The 17,964-nt window shown below is 51.1% G+C and overlaps 1 protein-coding gene across 1 annotated transcript in view; it reads left to right on the top strand.

Moving 5' to 3' along the window:
• LOC140902309 (galectin-9) overlaps positions 1 to 17,964 on the top strand; it is a 37,285-nt gene that overhangs the window by 6,758 nt on the left and 12,563 nt on the right. Inside the window, exons 4-7 of the mRNA XM_073322263.1 lie at positions 2,957 to 3,076; positions 5,140 to 5,187; positions 5,961 to 6,008; positions 15,337 to 15,381. Of these exons, the coding sequence (XP_073178364.1) occupies positions 2,957 to 3,076; positions 5,140 to 5,187; positions 5,961 to 6,008; positions 15,337 to 15,381 (261 nt within the window). The remainder of the gene's footprint in view (positions 1 to 2,956; positions 3,077 to 5,139; positions 5,188 to 5,960; positions 6,009 to 15,336; positions 15,382 to 17,964) is intronic.

The raw sequence follows: 17,964 nt of genomic DNA, 5'->3' as shown, positions 1-17,964 counted from the left end.
CAGGGGCTGCAGGGTTGTGCTGGCCACTTCCGAGCACTTCCGGAAGCGGAGCGGGTGGGCAGGAAGCCACCTTAGCCCCATTGCGCTGCTGGCGGTGGCGGTGGGGGCCCCAGGCCCTTTTAAATTGCCCAGGGGCGGCAGGCGGGGCCAGGGCGGGATGCTTCGGGGGAGGTGCGTGGGGGCGGCAGGTGGGGCAGGGGGAGAGACCCGGATCCAAACTTCGGGGGAGCCAGGCCTCTGTGCTCTCATATTGGTGGAGCACGGGCACCATGGGCCCATACACCTCACCGCCCCTGGGTTCACACTGCTTTGTGACTGGCCTCGAGATGCCGCAGAGGGATGTGAAAGGGAGACAGGATCAGGCCCTAAGCATTGATGGAGTTCAGCTGATACCGTGTTTGGCAGGGAGGGGAGAGACTTGCAGGAAGGGCTCTCACTGAGGTCTGTCTCCGCAGCCTTGCAGAGGGTGCGGCTAAGTCTTCCTCTGTTACAAGGGGGAGATTTCCAAAGGCACTGTCACAAGGTGGCTGGCCTCTTAGGGGAGGGTCCCAGCTCCACACGGGCCGCGCGCGACTCCTGCATTTGGAGAAGCTGGGTGTGAGCACTGGAAGCTCCCTAGAAGTAGGGAGGGTACCAGTGCCTGGACCCCGGCCCCCCACCCCACTCCGCCCTGAGGCCTGTCCCAGCTCAGCCTCCTCACCCCAGAGGGGGGGCACCAACTAATGGGGAGGACACATGACCTCCCCTCATGTCTCCTCCCTACGCCCCCTTCCCACCGCACGTTACCTGCGGGGGGATGGGGGCTTCCAGGGACACTGGCTGACTCTGAGCATGCTGGAAGAACCGGCGGGCTTAGGGGGGTGCTCCAGAAGCAGAGGCAAATTAAGATTGCCTGGGACCTTGAGCCGGAGTTAGTGGGGTGGCCCCTCCGCACCCCTTTCGCCTGCAGCCCCGCCCACTGCCCCATCCCTTTCTGCCCCTTTCCTGAGGCCCACCCCTGTTCCCCCAGGGTCCACCCACCCCACCGCAAACCCCTGCCCTCCCCCCTCCCCACTGCAGCCCCAAGACCAGAGAAGCTCTGTCCCCATGCCACGGCCCCGGGGCGCAGCGGGGAGTGAGAGCTCCTCCAGTCCCAGCGCCACAGCGGGGGTCTGGGTGCTGGGGCTTCCCCTGCCACACAGCGGCTTCTGCCGGGACGGGTGGGTGGCACTGGGGCTACAGTGCTTGGGGGATGGGTTTTGCATACCCCTGAGGGCCGAAGCTACATCCAGCTAAATGTTAAGTGCAGACCAGGCCTCAGTGCGCAGTGGATCTGAGGCAGCAGCACCATGGGGAGCCTTTTACACCCTGATTCCCAAACTAGGAGCAGCCCAGAGCCTTTAAAAAGGGGAGCCTGTGACAGCTGGGCCCAGTAATCTACCCATGAGAACTCATGGCACATGTGCCAATCGAATTGTTGTAGGCAAATCAGAGGAAGGGAGGGGATAGATTGAGTGAGTTACTGCTAAGGTCATAATGACCCTACCTGAGTTACCTGAATTGTTGATTTGAGCCTATTTACAGCCTATATAACCATAACGATTAAATAAAAAAATTATCACTTAGCTAAAGAACAATGTAATTTCTTCAAATATAGCCTATGCACAAGAGGTCTAGTAATGTTAACTATATGTAAAGTTTGAAGTTTCATCGATCTGGGAGGTTATCGAGATCATTCTGGACAAAGAGACACTGGGTACTAAATTTCTTAAAGGATCCAATTTTTAATTAATTTTAACTCACAAACTAATTAATAGAGATGTACTTGTAAATCTTCAGGCAATCCATTCAGTGCCCCGTGAGGGAGTGCTGTAAGTTTGAGGAGCATGTGCTGTATTTTTCATATAAAACAAATCCCTGATTTAAGTGCAAAATGCAATTCCAGCTGAACTGTGGAGTCAGGACCAACACTTCCATGACAAGGCACTTTTGAACTGACACTGGGGATTGCACTGGTTGATCTAAATCAGTTTCTAAACCGATGTAGTTCAATTGGTATAATTTCCTTGTGTAGACAAGACCTACATCCATGGCCTCATTCTCCTTTTGCACTAGTGTAATCTCTGCAGCCTCTTTGGTGTTACTTCCGGTTTACACGGAGGTGGTGGAAAGTGGAGTCAAGCTCTACGAGTCAGTGGAGTTACCTCAGATTACCCCGATATCACTGGCAACAGAATCTGGCTCAGTGTCAGCAAAGAATGTTTCCGCTTGTGTCAAACGGGGATGCACAGAGCCTGGTTAACTTTCATGCAGAGACTGCAGTCACTTGGAGGCTCCTGCTCAGACAGGCCCAGACACCAGTGGACAGCAGAGTTCAGCTTTTATGGTGCTGGACATTTTTTCAGCCAAACTAAAAGTCATTGAATAGACTTTGCTGAAACTTTCCAAAATGTTTCCCCTTGGGCTGGGTGTAGCAGGGGAGATTTCAGCCCCAGAAGAGACATTCCTCCTTGGGCTGAGTGCAGCCGAGGAGGTTTCAGCCCCAGAGGAGACATTTTCAAGAAGCTGTGAGCAAGTGAGAGCAGGGAAGCCCCACATTCTTGCAATATTGGGTGTTTTTCTTAAAGCCCCTACTCCTGGAGTCATGTGATTACATCAGATTCTCAGCTTTCATTAAAAAAAAACAACAAAACCCAGCAAGTTTCCAGCTCTCATGGCTGTGGAGAAAAGTTGAAAATGTGATCCCGAAAGACCAGAAACCCAGAAGGCAAATAGACAGAGTCCATAATTCTTTATATTTAAGACAATCTCAAGATTTGATGAGGTGTAACTCATAATTTGTGAACACTGGGGTTGGCGATACTGCAGCCCTGACGTGATCTTAACTAGAGTAAAGGCTCTCCCACTGCGGATACCCTCATCTTCTCACTCCTCCTAGCACAGCCCTCACCCATCCCTCCCTCTGCCCTTTCCCTAGGTCTCTGTGAATGGTCAGCACTTCCTGGAGTACAGACACCGCCTTTCCCTTCATACGGTCCAGACCCTGGAGATCAAAGGGAACGTGACTGTGAACTGCATCAACTTCACAAACCCCAGCGTGAGTATCTGCTCTGGCCTTGTTAACACCAGTTCCACTGCTCAGGCCGGCTGCCCAGTGGCAAGGGACATTGTATTAACAGACCTCTCAACTGCCCCGAGTTTCGCTGGACTGTCCTGCTTGACCCCCCAAACCTCCATCCTGGTTAAAGGAGAACATTTTTCACATTCAGGGCCACCTGTGAGAGGAGAGGGGAGAAAGGGGCAGTTTGCCACAGGTCCCTTGTTTGAGAGGGGCCCCCAAACAGAGCGGCATTGAGACTCAGTGCACAGGGTCACAGCCCACTCAGGTTTGGCCTGGCCGCCTCTCTGTCTATGGCTGGCCAGGCCATACCTGAGTGACCCGTGCATTAGGTCACAACACCAATCAAACCTGGCATCTCCATCTCCAGAGGGGCAGACGGGTCTGAGCGGCGCTGTGTCTCACTTTAGCACTTGAAATATAGGGAGGCATGTGTTGATGCAGGGCAAGGAAAGCCAGAGGAACTGGGGGTGTTGTTCCATGGGACCCCCCACTACTGCACCCAGCAGGAGACACCATTCAGGAACTTGGGTGTGACTAATGTCTTGTCCTCCAATGGTGCCTCCCATGTCCAGGCCCACAGTGACTGGCCACTCGGGGGGCCAGTGCCCAATGGGGCAGGGAGTTGCCTGCGCTGCATGCAAGGCGAGTATCCCAGCCCCTCAGCAATCATAGATTTAACAGCTGGGGGAGAGAGGGAGAGGGAGACGGAGCCAGCAACTGCCAGTTGCAAGATGGCCACTTTAGAGCAGCAGCCGTCAAATTTAAAAGGGCGAGCCCCAGAAAGGCATGCTGGGGAAAAGCTCCCTGCAGTGTGGAGTGGTACTCAAGATTGGGAAGCCAGAAGGGAAGGTCCAGCTGGGGAGAAGGATCTGTTCAGGTGTTGTGCCAACTACTGCTACATCACCGATTCTCAGTATCTAGGCCTGCAGCTCTTTGCCTGCCTTGACTCCCCGTTACTGCCCTGCCCTGTCTCTAGTACCATTAAATCCCACATGCAATCCCTACTTGGCAGCCGGTATCAAGCGGAGTGCCCCAGGGATCGGTTCTGGGGCTGGTTTTGTTCAACATCTTCCTTAATGATCTGGATGATGGGATGGATTTCACCCTCGGCAAGTTTGTGGATGACACTAAGCTGGGGGGAGAGGTAGACAGGCTGGAGGGTAGGGATAGGGTCCAGAGTGACCTAGACAAATTGGAAGACTGGGCCAAAAGAAATCTGATGAGGTTCAACAAGGATAAGTGCAGAGTCCTGTACTTAGGACAGAAGAATCCCAGGCACCGCTATAGGCTGGGGGCCAACTGGCTAGGCAGCAGTTCTGCAGAAAAGGACCTGGGGATTACAGTGGATGAGAAGTTGTATATGAGTCAGCAGTGTGCCCTTGTTGCCAAGAAGGCTAACGGCATATTGGGCTGCATTAGTAGGAGCATTGCCAGCAGATTGAAGGAAGTGATTATTCCCCTCTATTCGGCACTGGTGAGGTCACATCTGGAATATTGCGTCCAGTTTTGGGCCCCCACTACAGAAAGGATGTAGAGAAATTGGAGAGAGTCCAGTGGAAGGCAGCGAAAACTATTAGGGGGCTGGGACACATGACTTATGAGGAGAGGCTGAGGGAACTGAGTTATTTAGTCTGCAGAAGAGAAGAGTGAGGGGGGATTTGATAGCAGCCTTCAACTACCTGAAGGGGGGTTCCAAAGAAGATGGAGCTCGGCTGTTCTCAGTGGAGGCAGATGACAGAACAAGGAGCAATGGTCACAGGTTGGAGTGGGGGAGGTCTAGGTTGCATATTAGGAAAATCAATTTCACTAGGAGGGTGGTGAAGCACTGGAATGGGTTACCTAGGAGAAATCTGGGGTGGTGGAATCTCCATCCATAGAGGTTTTTAAGGCCGGGCTTGACAAAGCCCTGGCTGGGATGATTTAATTGGGGTTAGTCCTGCTTTGAGCAGGGGGTTGGACTAGATGACCTCCTGAGGTCTGTTCTAACCCTGATCTTCTATGGTTCTATGGTTCACCTTAACGTACTTCTTTGGGTTTAGGGGCTGCAAGGGCAGGCAGCCCCTGCTTGTGGAATTCACTCCAGCAGTGTGAGTACAACTCTTACAGTCCCATGTTCAGCTAACTTAGAGGGGGGTGTGGATCTAAAGAGGAGATGCTCAGATCATCCTAGAAAAGTGAGCTGGAAAAGCTCCAGCAGACATCGGGGGTCAAAATGCTTCTGTCTCTGGCCATGGTAGCCTGCACAATACCTGACATGTCCCCCTGCTTGAATCAGCATGGGAGTAGTGGACTGGGTCCAACGGTCCCCCTGCGTATGACATTCAAACAGGGTTTGCCTCCCACTGCCCAAGACTTCCTTTCCTGGGCAAGGGCTACCAGACTAAAGAAGCCAGAAAAGTGAGGAGTGTTTTGTCTTCCTCCACCCCTGCTGCACTGCCTCTGTGTAGGCTGCAGGCTCCTTAGGGCAGGGCCTTGCTTTATACCTGAACTAGCACGCTTTCGGGTGCTCTACGAATGCCCCAGTCACCTGGTTGGGAAGCATCTTGCTGCTGAGACCCCTCAACCCTATCAGAATGGAGCAGCTACACAGCTCACCAGAGTGACACCCCAAGACCTCGCTTTTCAACATCCTTTCTGAAGGGTAGACACCTGAAGGTCCAGTTCCTTGCAGGAATCATTTGTCCGGACCCCTCATTTTGGGGCTTTGTCTGGGCCTTGGTGGGGCGAGCGGTCCAGCTTCTGCTTTGTCACGAAGCGAAGGGGCTGTTTAATTCTGGTGACATCATGCAGGCAGGGGAGTTTTAGCTGCTGAAGCTCACATCACAGTTGCTGTGCTTACCTGGCCTCTCTGTCCTTGCAGATCCCCAATGTGTTTGCCCAGCCAGTCTTCGGGGCTCCAGCTCCCAGAGTGAGTATTTTGCTACAGATGATACACATCGATCATTGAGAGACTTTGACAAGACCCTGGGATGTGAGGGGGCAAGATAGGGAGGAAGACCCAGTAGGGTAATATAATTCCTGGCATATTATACAAAGGGCCAGGTGAGGTGGCAGAGGTGTGGGGTATGCACACTATGCTTCAAGGACTCCTGCATGGAGGGGGCCATGAAGAAAACCCTGCATGGTTCCAAATCCCAGATCTGAAGAATCCCAATGCCTGGGTGGTGTAGTAGCTGGTGGCCTGTGGCTCGAGCAGTCATGGGCTTGCAGATTTAAACTTGGGAGCAATTTGTGAAATCCGAGTTCAGCAAATCACTGGGAACAGATGGAGCTATCAGAGGGTCCTGTGTGCAAGAGCAGAGACACTGACCAGGATCTACAGGCACTGTGACCATATAAAGAGCAGCTGCTCCTGAGGTTGGACAGCTGCTATCATAGAACTCTCTCTCCTTCCGCTCATTTGCACCTGCCTACTGTTATATGCCACTGAGCTTAGTCTCAAATTTCCCTGTGTCCCACACAAACTTGGTGTTTCATTTCAGCTGACTGAGGGCATAAAAATTATACTGTTAATGCAGTCACATTCTTTTAGTCTTCTTCACTCTACGACTGTGTCAGACGTATCTCATAATACTTTTTATACAATACAATTGACTTGTGGAACTCATTGCCACATGATATCACCAAGAGATTTAGACAAAGACGGGAAACTTATATGGATGACGAGAACATTCAGGATTAAATTCTGGTTGGACTGAAGTCTGTGGCAAAAATCCCACTGACTTAAATGGAATTAGCATTTCACCCCAACACCGTGTTAGAGAGAATAAAAAATATGAGACGCAAACCCTCCTGTTTTGGGGCATAAGCTAACCACTAACTGGTAGGGTTAGGATACAGACTAGATGGCCACAGGTCTGCTCTGGCATTGCAGTCCCTGTATTCCTACAGGTATGTTCCTATCTGGGTCCTAGCGGCTGGGAGTTGCAGGGTTGCTGTGCTTCAGACAGAAGCAAAGGAACTGCGGAGTTGTGAGCCTCCTCCTTGTACAAGGGAGAATGACTGAGGTGCTGATGTTCCTTGTCTGTCACAATTCTGAAGCAGACCCTGCAGAGCTGTGGATCTGGCCTGTGAAGAAATAGAAACAGATGAACAAGGAGAGAATAGTTCTACCTTGGATCTGGATATCTATGATCAATGGCATGAAACCAGTCTGTCTTCCATGAGGGAAAATAATCTGTCTCTGGCGTGCTAACGTCCACTGGAAAAAGTGAGCCAGGTAACCTGGTGGCTCCCAAGGGCTTTGGCTAAAATGCACGATAGGAGATGAAGGAAATTTGAAATTTGATACTCATTGAAGGGCAAAGTCTTGTTGGGATTTGAATCTAGTCATGTGAGACAGAAGTTGTCACAGTCACAGTGATCGGCTGCTCCTCAAAGAGGAGAGAGGCTAAAATGCCCAGCAAAGGGAAGAGGCACTGAACATGTGTGCTTTGGTGCATCCGTCTGATGAATAAGGAAGGCTGGGGGGATCAGAGAGAATTCACTTGTTTTTCCCATTAGAAAGTCAGGACCTGTCCAGGCTGAAAGACTCTGTGATGCCTGGAACATGAGTGAAATATTGGCTGCATTAGAGCCAAGAGAATGAGAGCGGAGCATTCGAGAGAAGAAAGGGGTTTTGATCAGACCGTTTAATACTCGGTACCTCTGCTTTGGCTGACACACACATAGCTCCAGTGGCTTATGAGTATTTTGGAAAAAGGATGCACCTTAAACAAACATTCAGCATGCTTCAGTTAATGTGTCCGAGCTCTGGATACATGCTGGGCTGACTGTGACTTTATTCACTGAATTTTGCCCCTCTTTGTTTATGATCATCCTGAGATTTTTTTCTCTCATTTAATTTTGAAATGATTCACTGAGTAATCCTTGGTCTACAGCTCATATGTGAGCTGTTTGTTTCCAGGGCCATCCCTAGCCATTCTGGGGCCCTACACAGCCCCCCACAAAGGGAGGTGGGGATGGGACCCCAGGCCTCCACGGGGGAGGCTTGGGGGGCAGGGAGGAACAGAACTCACCGGTGGTGCAGCTGGGGCTGGGTGGCTGCACTTCCCGCTGCCAATGAGTGCAGGCCTGACCTGCTGCAGTCCTTAGCGGACTGGGCTAGGGTGGAGTAGGGGCAGGAAGAGGTGGGGCTGGGGCAGAGGCCGGGGGAAGAGGCGGAGCAGGGGTTGGAGCAGCACGCAGCTGCGTAGCGCACCAGGAAATTTGCCCTAAATTTCCTGGTGCCCTACACAGCTGCGTACTTTGCGTACGGGTAGGGACAGCCCTGTTTTTTCATTTGGTATTCAGAATACATCAGTCACATGCTCTTGTTTCTGTTCCCTGTCTGGATGAATGTAACCCCTAGAATTAGGGTTGTGTTGTGATCACTTGTAAATGCAAATACCGAATTTGCTTTTGCAAATATTCTCTAGCATATGCTTCAAATATGCTGTTTCCATAAATGTCCTGGAGCTCTTGCCCACTTCTATTCTTGTTTTGGGTAAATCAACAAGTTAATGGCTGGAGGAAGAAGCTGACAGCAAGCTGGTGAGGTCTGTTGAGGATACTAAGGCTATGTCTACACTAGCGCTCTTGTCGGTAAAAATTTTGTGGGTCAGGGGTGTGAAAAGAAACACACCCCTGACCAGGGGTGAAAGTAATTTAAAGGACTTACCAGTATGCAGGGTGGCCGGGGTCCTGGACAAGGTGGGGGGTGGGGGGGGCGGCTCTGGGCCCCAGGAAGGGGCGGGGCCTCAGGCAGAAGGGGCAGGGCTGGGGGCCCTTCAGCGCAGCCCGGACCACGCTGCCCGGGGCTGCGCTGGCAATTTAAAGGGCCAAGGGCTCCAGCTGCTGGCATGATAGCAGCAGCAGCAGCCCGGAGCCCCGGGCCCTTTAAATTGCTGCCGGAGCCCCAGGATAGCGGCGGCCAGGAACCCTGCAGCTCCAAGTGGCAATTTAAAGGGCCCGGGGTTCCGGCTGCTGCTGGGATTCCCGGGCCCCTTTAAATCGCCGGGCCCCAGGGCAGCTGTCCCTTTTGTGACCTCCCCACCATCAGCGGCCCTGCTGGTACGGGTTGGCTGTGTACTGGCGGCCACTTTCTTACCGGTACGCCAGACTGGACCGGACCGGCTTACTTTCACCTCTGCCCCGACCCACAAAAGTTTCACTGACAGAAGTGCCAGGGTGCACAGGGCTATGTCAGCGGGAGAGAGTCTCCTGCCAACATAGCGATCGCTGCTCGTTAGGGGTGGGTTAATTATGCAGGTGGGAGAGCTCTCTCTCACCCGCACAGAGCCGCTACACGGGAGGCCTCACAGCAGTGCCGCTGTAAGGTCCAGAGCGTAGACACAGGCTGAGCTGGTTTGGTTTGTTAGGCTCTGTCTACAGCAGAGAGGGTGTGTCCTGCGGGGAAAATCACTTCTTGCCCCCTCACCAGCGGACCCCAAGTGATGTTTCTCTGACTAAACAAGTTGCTTTGACGTGTAATCGGCTGCGTGTCTATTGGTGTTAGTGCCATGGGTTGTGTGGCAGGGTGCACGCATCCCGTGCTGGAGAGGTACGGTCATTGCTCATGATCCTTCTTGACATTTTTGGATCTAATTTTTGGTTTTAAGAATATTTCCCATACCCTGTACCCAGTGTAACCGGAAACCCCCACTACAATGATGCTTCCCTGATCCTATAAACAATGGCCCGTGTGGCAAAATACTCAGTAGGCTCAGTCCTTTTTAGCCTCGGAGACTCAGGTTCGGGGCAAGGCGAATCCTTAGAGGTGGCCCAGGGTCCGGCTACTCCTCTCCTCAGTCAGTCCCTTGTGCTTGTTTTCCTTCCCCCTGGGGAGCAAGTGCAGCCTCTCTATTGGGAAGGTTTGGTGTCTTGCTGCAAGCAGCCTACTGGCAGCTTCCCCGCTCCTCTCACTCCTTCACTCTGCCCCTCCTACCACCCAGGGGAGGGTTTAAAAAGGTCCCAAGTAGTTGGAGTCAGCTGAACTTAATTGGTTCCCTAGCAACCCCTTTTCCAGCTGAGCCTTATTGCCCTCTGGTTCTCTCTCCTCAATGGATAGGGAAGGGCCTTTTAAACCCCTGGGACTAATTACTACCCCCCTTTTGTAGCTGTTTGTCCTGGGTTTACCACACCTGTTACTTACAGGAGAGCTAGAAGGGGGACCACTGCATCATCCAGGCATCCCATGGTCTTGGGTGTCCGACGGGTCTTCTAAGCTAAAACTTGTCTAAATCCCCCCTTTATGTTCTATACCTACATGCTTGCTGCACTTGCTTGCATCAGTCAATGTTCCACTTGTCTCAGACACATTCTCTTGCAGCGGTTACAAGCCTTAGAATCATAGAATATCAGGGTTGGAAGGGACCTCAGGAGGTCTTCTAGTCCAAACCCCTGCTCAAAGCAGGACCAATCCCCAATTAAATCATCCCAGCCAGGGCTTTGTCAAGCCTGACCTTAAAAACTTCTAATGAAGGAGATTCCACCACCTCCCTAGGTAACACATTCCAGTGTTTCACCACCCTCCTAGTGAAAAAGTTTTTCCTAATATCCAACCTAAACCTCCCTCACTGCAACTTGAGACCCTTACTCCTTGTTCTGTCACCTGCTACCACTGAGAACAGTCTAGAACCATCCTCTCTGGAACCCCCTTTCAGATAGTTGAAAGCAGCCATCAAATCCCCCCTCATTCTTCTCTTCCATAGACTAATGTTAGCCAACGGCCAAGGATGTTTGGTGAGGTGCCAGCTATGCCCGTTTATACCATCCGTGACTTTAACCGCTAGGACGCACTGTCCCTTCGCAGTGGGCAGCCCGGGCTAGGCTGACGGATGCCCCAAGGTCCTAACCACCCGTGACTTTAACTGCTAGAGCTCAGAGCTCCTTCGCAGCGGGCAGTCAATACTGACTGACAGGTGCCCCAATGGCAGCACTAAGAGCCTCTCCACACCCGTGACTTTAACTGCTAGAGCTCAGAGCTCCTTCGCAGCGGGCAGCCAGGATTTACTGACAGGTGCCCCAAGAGTTTGCCCCGTGGAGGCGGCACAACTCAACGCTAGGCTCTTAGTACTCTCACCTAATGGCCAGGCTTTAGAGCCAAAACGGCTGAGGTTCTTTAATTGTGTTGGCGCTTTACAGTAAACCAGAGAAAACAAGTCAGGTTTATGCATAAATGGTTACCAAAATTTATTAAACTAGATTCTAATCATGTGGTTACAAAATTGCTAGTGCCTACTTATTTAAATGTAGAGATGTTACACACACAAAGAAGTTACAAAACTGAAGCCACAATCCCAAAGAAAGAAAACAAAGTATAGAGCTCTATTTCAAAATATGTGTACACTAAAGATAGGAGATCAGGTGTGGGTGCTTCTTACCCTCCTTGGATCTCTCGATTCCAGCGGTGCCAAGCCAGGATCGGTCACTCAATTCCGCGGAAAGACGAATAAGGGACAAGGCTTAGGGACCCTCTTAGCTGCAGAAGCCTTGGGAGGCTGTCACTTATCTGACCAGCAGATAGATAGTGAAAAGCACTCAAAAATCATGGTGCTGTAGGTCCCCTACTTATACCTCTGTACTCCTTTATTCTCTTTCTCCTTTCTTATGCCAAATTGAGGCTGGTCTGTCTGGGTGACGCCAGCTCTCGCAAGAGTAGTTTACACTTGCAAGGGAGAGAAACAATAAGTTTCGACTACTGGACATTTCTTTTATCAGGGTAAATATTTTCCCACCTAGGATATTGGTGTGTGTGCATCACGCTATTTAGTAGGGGCTAAGAGCCATGTCTGTCACAGGGCCTCTGCCTGCTGTGAGCTTAATCATTGTATCTGTTCCCAGAGGCACACTGTAGCAGCACACCTGTGCTTTTCACAGCTTCAAAGGCTGTGCTGGAATATATGTTAAGTGCCCTGTTCCGGCTTCCTCCTGTGTTTCCAGCAATGCTGGTCTGAGGGTGGGGGGGCTGGCTGTCTGGCTACAATTAAACATCCAAAGTTCCCTCAGCCTCTCCTCAAAAGTCATGTGTTCCAGTCCCCTAATAATTTTTGTTGCCCTCCGCTGTCCAGTTGTCCAGGACTTCCCCCAATCGCCATGAGTTTTCAAAGATACTGACCAATGGCTCTGCAATCACATCCGCCAACTCCTTTAGCACTCTTGGTGCAACGCATTCGGCCCCATGGACTTGTGCTCGTCCAACTTTTCTAAATAGTCCCGAACCACTTCTTTCTCCACAGAGGGCTGGTCACCTCCTCCCCATGCTGTGCTGCCCAGTGCAGTAGTCTGGGAGCTGACCTTGTTCGTGAAGACAGAGGCAAAAAAAGCATTGAGTACTTTAGCTTTTTCCACATCCTCTGTCACTCCGTTGCCTCCCTCATTCAGTAAGGGGCCCACACTTTCCTTGACTTTCTTTTTGTTGCTAACATACCTGAAGAAACCCTTCTTGTTACTCTTAACATCTCTTGCTAGATGCACCTCCAGGTGTGATTTGGCCTTCCTGATTTCACTCCTGCATGCCCGAGCAATATTTTTATACTCATCCCTGGTCATTTGTCCAATCTTCCACTTCTTGTAAGCTTCTTTTTTGTATTTAAGATCAGCAAGGATTTCTCTGTTAAGCCAAGCTGGTCGCCTGCCATATTTACTATTCTTTCTACACATCGGGATGGTTTGTCCCTGTAACCCCAATAAGGATTCTTTAAAATACAGCCAGCTCTCCTGGACTCCTTTCCCCCTCATGTTATCCTCCCAGGGGATCCTGCCCATCAGTTCCCTGAGGGAGTCAAAGTCTGCTTTTCTGAAGTCCAGGGTCTGTATTCTGCTGCTCTCCTTTCTTCCTTGTGTTAGGATCCTGAACTCGACCATCTCATGGTCACTGCCTCCCAGGTTCCCATCCACTTTTGCTTCCCCTACTAATTCTTCCCGGTTTGTGAGCAGCAGGTCAAGAGCAGCTCTGCCCCTAGTTGGTTCCTCCAGCACTTGCAGCAGGAAATTGTCCCCTACATTTTCCAAAAACTTCCTGGATTGTCTGTGCACCGCTGTATTGCTCTCCCAGCAGATATCAGGGTGATTGAAGTCTCCCATGAGAACCAGGGCCTGCAATCTAGTAACTTCTGTGAGTTGCCGGAAGAAAGCCTCGTCCACCTCATCCCCCTGGTCCGGTGGTCTATAGTAGACTCCCACCACAACATCACCCTTGTTGCTCACACTTCTAAACTTAATCCAGAGACTCTCAGGTTTTTCTGCAGTTTCATACTTGAGCTCTGAGCAGTCATACTGCTCCCTTACATACAGTGCAACTCCCCCACCTTTTCTGCCCTGCCTGTCCTTTCTGAACAGCTTATATCCATCCATGACAGTACTCTAGTCATGTGAGTTATCCCACCAAGTCTCTGTTATTCCAATCACATCATAATTCTTTGTCTTTGCCAGGACTTCCAGTTCTCCCTGCTTGTTTCCCAGGCTTCGTGCATTTGTGTATAGGCACTTGAGATAACCCGCTGATCCCCATACTCTTTCTCAGTATGAGGCAGGAGCCCTCCCCTCTCACGCGCTCCTGCTCGTGCTTCCTCCCGGTATCCCACTTCCCTACTTACCTCAGGGCTTTGGTCTCCTTCCCCCGGTGAACCTAGTTTAAAGCCCTCCTCACTAGGTTAGCCAGCCTGCTTGCGAAGATGCTCTTCCCTCTCTTCGTTAGGTGGAGCCCGTCTCTGCCTAGCACTCCTCCTTCTTGGAACACAATCCCATGGTCAAAGAATCCAAAGCCTTCTCTCCGACACCACCTGCGTAGCCATTCGTTGACTTCCTTCTAGTGGTTTTAGCCAGCTTAAACTGGTTTTGTATGGTTTAAACGAACACAAAAGCAACCTTCTTTAACCTCACAAAAAAAACTTGAATTGGCCTAACAACAGCAAAGCTAATTATAACTAGTTACTAACCTAACTAACTTATTATTTTTCTATTAAGTGCCATCTTGCATTACCTATATTCCTTCAGTCCTCCCACTCATATCCCACAGTGCACTGGTCATTTCTGGGCTCCTTTCTGTACAACATTGCTCAGGGTTCAATTTGGCTGGAGCCCCATTGGTTCAAACAGTGCAGCATGCTACATGGATTTCACATGTAAGCCATTTCTGGAGCTAGCTACTTCTGCGTGCTATGCCTCTACTCCGCCCAGCCCTGCTTTAACCATTAGACATTATTGTCTTCTTGTACTAACAATGTTGATTGCATCTGCTGGGGATAAGTACATCTCATGTTTCAGAGCAAAGGTTGATCTGATTATTTGCAGGCATCAGGAAGGTCCATGTGGAGCATTTTACACTTGGCTAAGTGCATAGTTGAGGATTTTTGCCTTGCTCTGTAGCAACATGTACTGGCCCCTGGCTAGGGGCAGGATGTCAGACTAGATGGCCCAACAGTCTAATCCAAGATGATAAGCTGCTATATACATCAAGACCTATCAAAGAGAATCAGGCAGGGAGTGATTTAGGTGACACCAGGGACACCTTCATAGGGGAACATTCATTAATGGAGCCTCCAGGATGGTTCATTATTTTTCTAAAGATCCGGGCCAGTTCTTGTTTTTCAAAAACATTTTGCTTAACCTGTATCAAACTCTGGTTAGGCTGAATTCCATTTCAGCCCTGAGGGAGGACAGCTGAAGGGAAGACAGACTCTGCATTTCTGCAGAGCAAAATTGGGAAGATTCATAGTTTCACAAATTTTTAAGGCCATAAGGGACCATTACGAGTATTATCTAGTCTGCTCTCCTGTATAGCACAGACTAGAGAATGCAACCCAGGGAAGAACACTGGGCGGAACAGAACAGGATAAAGCAATGAATGGAAAAGAAAGATAAGGAAATGACCTTAGATCTATCCCCATTTGTTACTCAGGGGTTGGATGTGCAGGAGGCAATATGCTCGGAGTAAGATAAAAGGCATTGTGAAAGAGCAAAGAAACACAAACCAAGAGGTGCTGAGAACCTCTCTGACTCTATTGGGTCAAAATCAAGAGTGGTGGGATCTCAGAAATTAAAGATGGAAAAGACCTGTTTGATTCTGGAGAAGAAACAGCTGGAAGCATCAGCCTCACGGCTGCAGAGACAGCTGAACCAATAAGGGTCCCAGGTTCCCCCGAGTGTGTTCATGGAGCAGGGCCCACACTCAGGTAAAGGTGAGAGTGGGAATAAAATAACAAGCTGAAGTGCCTGAGAGACTGAATTGTGAAATCTGTCTTCTGTCTTTGCAGGGGAAGAAAGGGAAGAACTTCCCAGGACAGGTGTCAGCTGCCTTGGTATGGGGCACAGCCCAATGCAGTGTGTCTGTGACCTCATTCTCTGCTCTCTAGTGAAACGCTGAGAGCAGCTCTCTCCAGGGCCGTTTGAAAGTCAGTGGAAGGGCAGTGAGTTCTCTTAGGAGCCAGCTATCCAAAGACCCAGCAGTGTCCCTCATTCTCAGTGGGTGTCTGGGGGAAGCAATGCCTGGCTTGAGCAAATCCAGCAAATGTGTGTCACAGGGGACACTGACACAGCAGCTGGTGGTGTACTTTCTGGTTTGGGCGGACAAACTCATGCTAACATGCTAAACGCAGCCATGGAGCCACGGTGGCACAGGTGGTGTCATGGGGTAGCCCGGGGTCTCAGACAGGACTGTACTCTGGTAGTTAGCTCATGCTGACCCCTGCATGGCTGCAGCTAGCTACACTGCTATTTTTAGCATGCTAACGTCAGCGAGCCTGCGTGCGCATCCATCCAAGCTGGAAATTACACCTCCAGCTGCCGTGTAGCCAGACCCTAAGTCTGCCCACTCCGCCAGTGTGTGAAAGGGGGGATTCAATGGAGGGGAGAAGAACAGGATTTTTAAGAGGTTGCACATTGAAGGTAATTGGGGCAAGGGAAATAATGTTCTGGCTGGTAAGTGGCTGGAAGGCTGCACTGTCTTGTCATTCCTCTGGCAGAAGAAAGATTGCCACGAGTGGCACTGGGGTTCTACCGTAGCGGAGGGGTGTCCTGAGCCTCTTTTATAAGTCACAAAAGCAAGCTACCATTGAATCGGGCCTCCTTTCCTTGGGAGCGGTTCAGTAGGCTAGCAAAGATTGGCTGCTATTCAACCGGAACGCTCCTTGGCTCAGTTTCATCCCATCCCTCCTGCAGTTAGGTCCCCGGCTGCTGATGTCCGTCCAGCACTTTAGGTAGTCGTAAAGTCAGTTCTTTTTTCGTTGAGATGTTGCTGTGGGAGATCACATGGCATTTATTTTCCAGACTGTCCCATGAGAGGAGAGACATCAGTATCATTTAGTCCCATCACCTGCTTCTGTTCTACTCTCTGCCTCTGCCCCAAACACAGGCAAGGTGTAAAGATAGCTAGAGACGAAGGGCTTGTCTCCACTGCAAAATCAGGATATCACGCCAGCTCTGCCCCTAACTCGAGTTCCACTGACACACGCAGCTCCCCGCTGGAGCATAACAGGACACACCATCCAGCCAGCGCTCAAGTCGTACAGGAACGCTGGTCCCGTGCTCTTCTGGGGAGCTGGCCCAGCGTTCCAGTCCTGTCACTTGACCCACAGAGGCCGGGAGGGCTGGTTGTCCGTCAGTCTGTGAGCCTATTGTTCTCTCTCACAGTCATTCAGCCAGACAGGCGATACCTGTGCAGAGCCAACCCCTCAGCTGCCAGCGGGACCCACTCGTTTTGCCAAGCTTATATGGGGCGATGGGGATTTATCATTGAAGTGGCTGGTCCTGGCACTGGGGTGGGCACCAGAGCATGTGATTGACTTGCCCTTCCCCAGCCTGGAGCCAGCTGCCTCGGAGAGACACCCCCAAGCCTGCCAGGAGCCCCTGAGCAGCACTGACCCCCAGTAGCAAGGAACCAAGCCTGGAACCTGCTTGTTCCTGGCACCTGGCCTCTGCCCTGCCCTGGCAGCCTAGCAGACTGGGTGGTGCTCAGCCCTCTCCTGCAAGGGACTGCTGGGCAGGGTATTCCATCTCCCTAGCACCACTCCTTCCCTGTTGATAGCAACTGAGCTGAGCAGCGAGGGGTCCCCCTGCTGTGGCCGCTGCCACCACCTGCCGCACCCTCCCTTCCAGCACCATTTTTTAGGACTGGAGCACAGTCCCGGCCATCTTTTGGGGGGGCTAGGCATGCTCCGCGCACTCCTACTGAAGCAAGCCCACAGGTGATACAGGCTGGGTGACACCTAGCTCGCTCAGAGCTAGTGCGGGTACCTCTACCTGAGCGAGCATTACCCACTCCAATGACAGGGCAGTTTCATGGCCAATGATACACAAAGGAGTGATGTGGCCAGATCACATCTGACCACCTTTGACTGCCCTAACCTGATGGATCAGGTACCCCTTGAACAGGTGGGTGAACAGGAGGGCACCGTTCCCTTCAGGGGTGTAGCCAAGCACCTTAACCACTCAGCCACTGCACCTTTCTGTAAGGATTGAGCACTTAAAGAAGCAGTTAGGCAATACGGTCCTTTGTGGCTCTAGCCTGGAGTGAACAGTCCACGTAGATGGATCGCATGGTGAGCCATAGGTCAGGTGTGAAGGGTACAGACACCAGGGAGAAAGAGGACTAGTTTAGGGGGGCGCAAAGGGGGTAGACTCAGGAGTAAGGGAATGAAACTGAGCAAATGAAAGTGGGGTAAATAGCAGGAAGTGTTTTGGAATAATGAATTTTACTAAACTGTGAAAGTTTCCCAGGGAAAGGGCCATTGTCTGAGCTAATTAAAACAGGACCAGCCTAAGCCCTTGAATCGGCTACCCATCAGAGGAGGGAGGTTCTGGACCAGCCCTCCAAAGTAGTCATGGGGGCAAGAAACCTAGCTGGTTTTAAGATGGAGCTTGATAAATGCATAAGTGGGATTAGA

The sequence above is a fragment of the Lepidochelys kempii genome, chromosome 23, assembly GCF_965140285.1.
Source record: "Lepidochelys kempii isolate rLepKem1 chromosome 23, rLepKem1.hap1, whole genome shotgun sequence".
Lineage (NCBI taxonomy): Eukaryota > Metazoa > Chordata > Testudines > Cheloniidae > Lepidochelys > Lepidochelys kempii.
The sequence above is the reverse complement of the archived record's forward strand: the minus strand, read 5'-3'. Positions and strand labels throughout refer to the sequence as shown.